Below are 10,000 nucleotides of genomic sequence, written 5' to 3'. Positions count from 1 at the left end.
TAAACAAAATATGAGCCCGATCGCTTTGATAGTTTCCGAGAAAAGATATAAAATGTCTAATTTTTCCTTTGACGCTGACCTGTGACCTTGAAAAAGGTCAAAGGTCAACGAAACCATCGTTAAAGTGTAGAGGTCATTGGAGGTCACGACTAAACAAAATATGAGCCCGATCGCTTTGATAGTTTCCGAGAAAAGTCCAACGTTAAGGTGGTGTCTACGGCCGGCCGGCCAGACGGCCGGCCGGACGGCCGGCCGGACAGACTAACACTGACCGATTACATAGAGTCACTTTTTCTCAAGTGACTCAAAAATAAATCCCTGCGCTTAGAACTGTACCCACAGAATACGCGCGATATAAGCCTCATATTGATTGATTGATTGGTTGATTGATTGATTACAGTGGAACCCCCCCTTTTAAGACTCCCCCCTTTTAAGACCCTGTTTTCTCAGACTTTCTGTTCATAACCTCTGTAAATGTACCCCCATTTTAAGACTCCCTCCTTTTTAAGACCTGAATTTCTCAGATTTTTGGAGGTCTTAAATGGGAGGTTCCACTGTACAGATACATGGACAGGCTGACTGTGACCTTACAACAACTTTTCTACTCCTCATGTGAGGATGTCACTAAGACAAAGTTTGTTCTCAAAATTTCTTTTGAGTTCCTCCGGAGACATGTACTCCCAATCCATCGTCCAATCTTCAATGCCAGTATTTCTCATTGTTATTCAAAATGTAACAGTTACAGAAACATTTGAGACCAAAATCATATTCAGAACAAACTTTAGGTTGAACGAAGCTAAAAAAAACACCAAGATGGCTTACTTCCCTTTCATTCTCAGATCTTCGACTTGCACTCTGCATCATCTGTTTAAGATTTTCCAAAAAACAACAAGTGATATCTACGGTGCTCACCACACTGGAAAAGTGCGTATTTTGGGTTTGCCCAGTCTGTTGCGGTTGATGTGTGTCGAACAAGGGACAGCATCCAGGTGGTGAGAACTGGCTGGTAAAGGTTGTGCCCAGGTAGCTCCCCTTTTGGCTCTGGCATCCCTGTGAAATTCAAAGCGATAACAATGAAATATAAATACTAAATCAGCAACTAAATTCCACTTTATGAAGAATACTTGAAATAGTAGTAAAAGAAACTGACTGTGCGAAAGAGGATAGTTGAAAATGTGCTGACAGAAGCCTACATCAGTACATGCTCCCCCCCCCCCCCCCCCCCCCCCTCCTCCATTCCAGTGTTCAACTACTTAATCACCTTCGAAAACAAGACTGTTCTCCTGAGAATTTTCGTTTTTTATTCAAAGAAGCTGTTATTTGTCAATGTCATCTATCTTCCAGTTGAGAATATATAAGTTATAACTAAGATTGTTTTCTCTCTTCGGGGAGGGGGGTTAGCGGTACAGTGTAGAAATGCATTTTTAGCATTTTACACCCCCCCCCCCCCAACAAAAAAAAGAAGAAGAGGAGGAAACAAGCATGGATATTCAAATTAAAAAGAGCAACATGTCACTATCAGAATACAAGGCAAATATTACCATTTTTTTAATTCGAGGCTTCATCAGTACAAGTACTGTAAGTACAGATCATACCATTATTAGTTATTACCGTCACCAGTACTTCATTTCCTGATTTAGCACATTACCTGGAGTAAGAGGTGTCGCTGCTAATGGAAACAGCCTTGTACTTGTCATCATTGCCATCCAGAATTTCATCCACCTCTACTGCTCTCAACAAAGTGATGTTGGTGGCCAAACTGTGCATTCCAAAACCTAAAGAGAAAGACAGAAAAGAGTTTTCTTTGAAAATCAAAACAATTTGCAGACATAAGTCTCATTCTCGACAAGTCAACTGAAAAGGTTTCTTTTAGACAAATTATGGCTGGTTTTGCTCTGAATGGTTATGGTTCTCCTCTCTCTCTAACAGTAACACACACACACACACACACACACACACACACACACACACACACACACACACACACACACACACACATCAGTCATCTACTCAGGTCAGGATCAGGACCCAGCTTGATCTTGTATGTCCTTTGAATCAAGTCTGCACTGGTTACTTACCCATAGTGTTTATTCTCTTTCTTTCTTCAACAGTGATGAGTCGTCTCCACATGGAAGGGTATTTCTTATACAGAGACCCCCTGAACATGCGTAGATGGTTGCCGACCTGCATGAAAGAATAGGCATTTTAGGATGTGATTTAAAATCGTTTGCATATTTAATGATGTATTGAGTTATGTTGACAATAGGAGTTTAGTTAACTGTCCAGCTTTGTGCCTTGTAGTTGTAGCGGCTTGTGCCTTGCCCTTGTTCAGTATGGTGAAGTGTGTGTGTGTGTGTGTGTGTGTGTGGGGGGGGGGGGGGTGAATATGGTATGAAGCTCTGCAACTGTACAGCATTCCTGTCTATAGTATGCCACTATATTTTCAGCAACACACTATAAACAGCACCAACACGGATTCAGAAATAGGAGGGAGCTTGCACAGGGTATGCGAATATCCATGACAAAGTCAAAGGCAACATTTGAAGATATATATATCGTCCAAGCAAACTACAGTAGGCCATTATAGAATCGTACACAATTAAAAGAAGCTGCAGAAAAAAACGATGGTGGTGTTGACGATGATGATGATACGTGAGAGAGAGAGAGAGAGAGAGAGAGAGAGAGAGAGGGGGGGGGGGGGCTGGAGAGCATCCTTTGTTTTGGGTTGCACTTGCAAACAACTGTGAAATATGTTGATAAACTGATAAAATGAATTTGTTTACCTCTGATCCAATGTAGTACTTTTCACCTCCATCTTCAAACGTAAAAGCTCTGGGTTTATCTCCAAACGTTTTCGAGCTGGAGGCATTTGTCATAGAATTCGAGTTCTGAAGAGAAGCAGTGTTCGACGCCATTTTGAGTGTAGGCTACTGTAGGTCTCCCTCCGTTCATTGTTCAATCGAGGCGTACCCACAATCTTATTTTTGCTGATACAATAAACGTACAAATGGACTTTAATCGAAAAAAACAGTTGAATAAAACAACATATAAGACTGTGATTTTCAACTGTAATTGAAAGACATGAGATTCTCGGCCAAACATGTACACATAATATTGCAATGATTACTCCCTCGACTTCGCTCGCTGGTAAGGGGAAGTAACTCGATCGAAATCAACAAAGCAACATCATGGCTCAGCCAAAGAGACTCGGAGACATCAAACTCAACAGAACTGTGTTTTTTCTGTGTGACATGCAAGAGAGGTTTAGGCCAGTGATCAAATACTTCAATGAAGTCGTTGAAGTGGCCAAAAGACTGGTAAAATGTTAACAGTTTCAGTGTTTCTTGTTTTTGTGTGTCCGGAACAGGTTGGCTGAGGGTGGGGGGGAGTGGCCATTTCAGTCATGAAAAAGGCCTTAGATTAGAATGTTTTGTTGTGCATACAATAATTCTTAAACAGATTTACTTCGCCGTCATTTTGCAAGCGAGTAGCAACGCGATCTAAGTTCATTATCTGTTTCATAAGTGTCTTCTGTCTACTTCAAAGACCGTTTGGTCGACACATTGGTAAATGTAATGTTTTGTTTCCTCTATAACAAACGTTCCAATTGCCTACCATTCTTGTTTTTAAAAATTTTGTTGTGTATACATTAACATGAATAAGCAAATAATGTGTACATTTTTGGCTTTCAGACAGCGGCTACCAGGATTTTGGACATTCCTCTCGTTGTGACAGAACAGGTAATAACGAAAAGTTTTGACTGTAAAATATTTGACTTTGTGTTATACATTGATACAATTTTCAAAATGTGACAGTGCATGCATATCTCTCTCTGACTGCCAATACTGTACTTGGTTCTATTTGTAGTTAAACCCACCTCCATTTCACAAACATCCTGGCAGTCATAAGATATACTTTTGAAACACACTAACACACACACAAGCATCCATGTATGTACATACGCATGCATGCGCGCACACACATGAATGCACACACACACACATACACACACACACACACACACACACACACACACACACACACACACACACACACACACACACACACACACACACACACACACACACACAAAATCTACTATATAAAAGCGACAAAACAACTAAACAAAAACAAAAAAACCTAAACACCACGTTCTTGTATTTGATCCAATTTTACTGCGTGCCATACTACAAATTCTCTCTTACGCTAATTTTTCTGAAAATACACCAAGTTTGCTTGAGAATACTCCAAGTGCAAAACAGGGGTTCCAAGGTCTGAGTGAAGTGTACGTAGTATAGTATAGTACAGTACATGTTTAGTATAGTACAGTACAGTATTATTGTATTGTAATGTATTGTATTGTATCTTATTCTTCATATGTGAGAGAGACCACTCATGAGATAACAATATCGTTCAAACCACATGTGTGTATATTAGGCCTAAAAAATAAATAGGTGTGGTTACGGTAACCCGACCTACCCTATTTTTTGGGGCCGACCCTATAACTTTTTATTACATTTGTCAAAACAATACCAAAAAACCCCCAAGTAAACGAGTGCAGAAAACGCAATGAAAGCGAAAGCGCCCGAGTCGCACACTTATTTCCCTGTCAAGTAGGTTTAATTTGTACACATTAGAAAAAAAAGTAAAAAAAAAAAAAGTGATTGCCTACCTTCCTACCCTGTTTTTTTTGGATATGTTACCGTAACCACACCTATTATTTTTTTTGGCCTTATGTAAATGAGGTCGTGTCAAACTAGTCTGGTAGGGACCTGCTTTTTCACTGCTTATGATGCCAAAGTCACCAAGACAAACGTCATTATGGAAATACTTTTGCGCCTGCTGTTTTCCCTGGAAGAGTTTTTTTTAACTAACACGTTACGCTACACTTTCTAAAGGGACGTTTCTTTGCTTTGACATGGAAGAATGCACAAGGCTTTGGAAGAGATCGAGGTTCCAAAATAAGCGTCTTCCATTTGTATGCCTCGACTGCGGGACGTTTTAAGTAAAATTCATGTAAGTACAGTATCTAGGATAAACAGAATACTACATGGCTTGCTGTGTCATACCAGATTAACACGAGTTGCTTTTTCAATATTGAAAAGCTCGCTTCCGCTGGCAGTTAAATATTTAAAAAAGCAACTCATGTAAATCTGGTACGACACAGCAAGCCATGTAGTATTATCTATGTATCCTATCATATTGTATTGTACAAATATTTCTATTGATTGTATTTCCTCAGTATCCCAAAGGCCTGGGGAGCACGGTGTCCGAGCTGGACGTGAGCAATGCTGTGTGCAAAGTGCCGAAGACCAAGTTCAGCATGGTCTTGCCAGAGGTCGAAGGGACACTCAAAACTCTCTGCGACGGAAAAGTGGAGCACGTTGTTCTCTTTGGCATTGAGGTGAGAGAAAGGTGCATGGCTCTGTTGTTTTCTTGTTCCTTATTCTAGTTTGTGATTACAGTGGAACCCCCCTTTTAAGACCTCGATAAATTTGAGAGAATCAGGTCTTTAACACCCCCCGCGGGTTAGGGGGTGTCCCATATTGGTTGGGACGAGAAAGAATTTACCCGATGCTACCCAGCATGTCGTAAGAGGCGACTAACGGTTCTGTTTCTCCTTTTACCCTTGTTAAGTGTTTCTTGTATAGAATATAGTCAATGTTTGTAAAGATTTTAGTCAAGCAGTATGTAAGAAATGTTAAGTCCTTTGTACTGGAAACTTGCATTCTCCCAGTAAGGTCATATATTGTACTACGTTGCAAGCCCCTGGAGCAATTTTTTGATTGGTGCTTTTGTGAACAAGAAACAATTAACAAGTGGCTCTATCCCATCTCCCCCCTTTCCCCGTCGCGATATAACCTTGAACGGTTGAAAACAACGTCAAACACCAAAGAAAGAAAGAAAGAAAGAAAGGTCTTAAAAAGGAGGGAGTCTTAAAATGGGGGGACATTTACAGAGGGTAAGAACAGAAAGTCTGAGAAAACATGGTCTTAAAAGGGAGGAAGTCTTAAATTGGAGGGTCTTAAAATGGAGGTTCTTATTGTTTTCCTGGTTATTCTCATTCGTTGTTCATTTATGGATGGTTGTGTAATGGGGAGTCCTCTGAAAAATGTTGGAAATGTTGGGCAGAGTGCATGTTGATAGGAATTTCCGTTCAGGTGTTAAAAACAACAACCTGTCTTTCTCCCCTGTGTGTGTGTGTGTGTGTGTGTGTGTGTGTGTGTGTGTGTGTGTGTGTGTGTGTGTGTGTATGTGTGTGTGTGTGTATTTGTGTGTGTGTGTGTGTGTGTGTGTGTGTGTGTGTTTGTGTGTGTGTGTGTGTGCGTGTGTGTTTGCGCACATGCATGTCTGCATGTGTTTGAGTCTGTATTAGTAGATTGAGTTGTGTTACCAGTGAGTTTTAGTGTGTACCTTTGTACATAAACTGTGTGTATGTGTGTACTTCCAGACCCATGTGTGCATTCAGCAAACAGTGATTGATCTCCTCGCGCGAGGGGTTGAAGTACATGTAGTGGCTGATGGCTGTAGCTCTCGCAGTCAGATGGACAGAAAATTTGCTCTAGAGGTCAGTAGAGGTATTTGTTTAATTGCAGACTGAAAAGTCAATGTTGCTTTCAGATCTCAAACAATCAGTACATACCATACAGGCATTGTTGAGGACACGCGGATTGCTTTGGACTTTTGATGTAAAATATCCGCAATACAGCCGGGGAAAATGGCATAAAAATTATCCCCCGCCCCTCCTTCACACGCACATGGCAAACAGCAACAACCACAACAAAAGTAAAGGCATGCATGCAGACATATGTGTTGTTTCGGAAATGAACACCCAAGAATGTAGTAGCTCTGAGTATTGTTCTCTGATTAAAAGCGTGAGAGCGAGAAATAAGAATACAAAAAAAATGCTGTACTCACGTGTTTAATGAAGACGATACGAATAACAAAGCACGACATTTCGATCACTGGGGTCTTCCTCAGGCACAAAAATCAGAACAAAGAAGATTTTCTTCTTTTTTTCTGATTTTTGTGCCCGAAGAAGAGATCCAACGATCGTATTTTGTTATTCGTATCGGCTTTGTTAAACACAAGAGTACAGTATTTTTGGTCTTTTTATTTCTGTGATTGAAATGTTCAATACGGTTGCAGCGATTCGGCCACATGGGAGCGATGGTGACTACTAGCGAGGCGGTGTTGCTGCAGCTGGTGGGGGACAAAGACCACCCTAAGTTCAAGGAAGTTCAGGGCCTCATCAAAGTCAGCGCCCCTGAGTCGGGCCTCGTCTCCAGCTTGTAATTGGTTGCAGCTTGGTACCAAACTTGTCATTCATGCTCCTTCTTATTCTACTTCTTCTGCGTTCATGGGCTGAAACTCCCACATACATTTGTGTTTTTTTTTGTTTTTTTTCACGAGTGGGATTTTACGTGTATGACCATTTTTACCCTGCCATTAAGGCAGCCATACGCCGCTTTTGGGGGAGGGGACCATTGATGCAATATCTGTTGCAGAGGATGTTCTCTTACCAATAATGACATATCATACCGATACTTGCTCAGCCTGGCGGTGACCTTAAGATTATTTTTCTACTGCTGATATGTTGAAGTCACCGAGGCAATCTTCGTTCCCAAATTCTTTGTCACTTCCTGGGCAGACGTGCAGAAGAAGTGAGAGAATTTGTACATGGCCTCATTATTCACTTTATGACATCTTTTCAAATTTTGCTTGGCTTCTTACGTCAGAGAATTCATTTAGAAAGAGAGGGTCAAAAAGAGACGTCTTGGTTTGTTTTTTTAAGGCCTAAAAAAACAAGAAGAGCAAACGCTCGATCGAGTCACTTTCGCAGTTCTGAATATTATATGAGGCATCAGATGGACAGGAAGAAATTGCTATTCACAACACAATGAGTCACGTTCACATAAAATTTGAGCCCGGTCACTTTTATAGTTTCCGAGAAAAGCCCAACGTTAAGTTGTGTGTTGCCGAACAGAAAAGGCTAGTTATCTCCCTTGTTTTTCTGATAACGTTCGTAAAAGGCTACAGATGTAAATACTTTGATGTAAAGAATAATCCTACAAAGTTTCAATCACATCCGATGAACTTTGTCAAAGATATAAAATGTCTAATTTTTCCTTTGACGCTGACCTGTGACCTTGAAAAAGGTCAAAGGTCAACGAAACCATCGTTAAAGTGTAGAGGTCATTGGAGGTCACGACTAAACAAAATATGAGCCCGATCGCTTTGATAGTTTCCAAGAAAAGATATAAAATGTCTAATTTTTCCTTTGACGCTGACCTGTGACCTTGAAAAAGGTCAAAGGTCAACGAAACCATCGTTAAAGTGTAGAGGTCATTGGAGGTCACGACTAAACAAAATATGAGCCCGATCGCTTTGATAGTTTCCGAGAAAAGTCCAACGTTAAGGTGGTGTCTACGGACGGCCGGCCGGCCGGCCGGACGGCCGGCCGGACAGACTAACACTGACCGATAACATAGAGTCACTTTTTCTCAAGTGACTCAAAAATAGGTGTGGTTACGGTAACCCGACCTACCCTATTTTTAGGGGCCGATCCTATAACTTTTTATTACATTTGTCAAAACAAAAAAAACAAAAAACAAAAAAACGAGTGCAAAAAACGCAATGAAAGCGAAAGCGCCCGTGTCGCACACTTATTTCCCTGTCAAGTAGGTTTAATTTGTACACATTAGAAAAAAAAGTTAATAAAAAAAAAGTGATTGCCTACCTACCTACCCTATTTTTTTTGGCTATGTTACCGTAACCACACCTAATTTTTTTTGTGGCCTAATCGGTATTTTAAAGACTTATGTGCAGACCTGCTAGTGCCTTATCCCCCTTTGTGTGTATATACACGCAAGCACAAAACCAAATGCACACGCAAAAGATCCTTTAATCCATGTCAGAGTTTGGCGGGTTATAGAACCATGAAAAAGCACCTAGCATGCTTCCCCGAAAGAGGTGTATGGCTGCCTGAATGGCAGGGTAAAAACGGTCAGACAGGTAAAAACACACTCGGGAGTATCAGCCCATGAACAAAGAAGAGGTAGAAGACATTGGACATGATGGAGTTATGCGCTAAATAAAATGCTGCCAAGATGTGGGACCTTGTATGTCCATTGTGTATAATTCACTAATTGTCAGCCACCAAACATTTTCTCAGTTTGAGAGAATACAGTATTATTTTATTGTATTCCAATTTACATATATATGCAAACTCAGCTTCTATTACAGTGGTACCTGTGATGGAAGCATACCCAGGGGGCCAGCCAAAATGTCCCTACCTTGCAGGTGTCCCTGTCATGAGAGGTATATTTGGGTTAAGTTGATAGACAATTGTGTCCCTTCTTGGTAGTTGTCCTCTCATGGGAGGGGCCTCACATTGCAGGTACAGTGGAACCTCTCTTTTGAGACCCTCTGTTATAAAACTCCCTCTACTATAAGACCGAATTTGAATGTACCTGTGATGGAAGAACACCTGCAGTGTTAAGACAGTTTTGGCTGGTCCCAAGGGTGTCCTCTTAATACAGTTACTAGTGTTGATGTGAACATTATTCAGGAATGGTTTCAGTATTGCCACCAAAATTGCATATCAGAATCGGACTTTTAATTTGGTTTCTAATTTCACATTCAGTATTCTATTGATATGGTCATGTTTGAATATCTTATTTGTTTTATTTTCTAAGTGTTTCCAGTCTCTGTCTGTGATCAATTCTCAGTTGGGGACGTGCACCGAAAGATGGGTTTAAAGGCACACTCCTTCCTATGTAAACAGTTCAGCTCACCATCTGAGATCTGCCCAGGCTTATACTTGGGATATAAGATTATCCCTCCACTTGATCACATACCAAAATGAACAATCTGGGTGCCCTCTGTGCAAAGTGGTAATTTGTTTGTGTGAATTCCTTTTGTAAATGCTGAGTGGCTTTTTAAGAAAGTAATTGATAAAGAAAATCCAACGCACCACAGCAAGCAGTCAGGGTGTTGA

General features: G+C 40.8%; 2 protein-coding genes across 2 annotated transcripts in view; one reads left to right on the top strand and one right to left on the bottom strand.

Moving 5' to 3' along the window:
- Window positions 1–2,962, bottom strand: part of LOC138955488 (SWI/SNF-related matrix-associated actin-dependent regulator of chromatin subfamily B member 1-like) — a gene marked incomplete at its 3' end in the record, with an annotated part of 7,811 nt that extends 4,849 nt beyond the window's left edge. Inside the window, 4 exon segments of the mRNA XM_070327083.1 lie at window positions 913–1,050; window positions 1,649–1,775; window positions 2,079–2,184; window positions 2,784–2,962. Coding sequence (XP_070183184.1) covers window positions 913–1,050; window positions 1,649–1,775; window positions 2,079–2,184; window positions 2,784–2,915 — 503 coding nt within the window.
- A 186-nt stretch (window positions 2,963–3,148) lies between these two features.
- Window positions 3,149–7,944, top strand: LOC138955489 (isochorismatase domain-containing protein 1-like). The gene is made up of 5 exons (XM_070327084.1): window positions 3,149–3,317; window positions 3,693–3,740; window positions 5,243–5,404; window positions 6,452–6,568; window positions 7,150–7,944. The coding sequence occupies exons 1-5, from the start codon at window positions 3,189–3,191 to the stop codon at window positions 7,294–7,296; spliced, it is 603 nt and encodes a 200-aa protein (XP_070183185.1). The 5' UTR covers window positions 3,149–3,188; the 3' UTR covers window positions 7,297–7,944.
- The last annotated feature ends 2,056 nt before the right edge of the window (window positions 7,945–10,000 follow it).

This window comes from Littorina saxatilis, unplaced genomic scaffold (genome assembly GCF_037325665.1).
Source record: "Littorina saxatilis isolate snail1 unplaced genomic scaffold, US_GU_Lsax_2.0 scaffold_1806, whole genome shotgun sequence".
In the NCBI taxonomy this organism is placed as follows: Eukaryota; Metazoa; Mollusca; class Gastropoda; order Littorinimorpha; family Littorinidae; genus Littorina; species Littorina saxatilis.
Note: the sequence above shows the minus strand (reverse complement) of the source record. Positions and strands in the feature narration are given on the sequence as shown.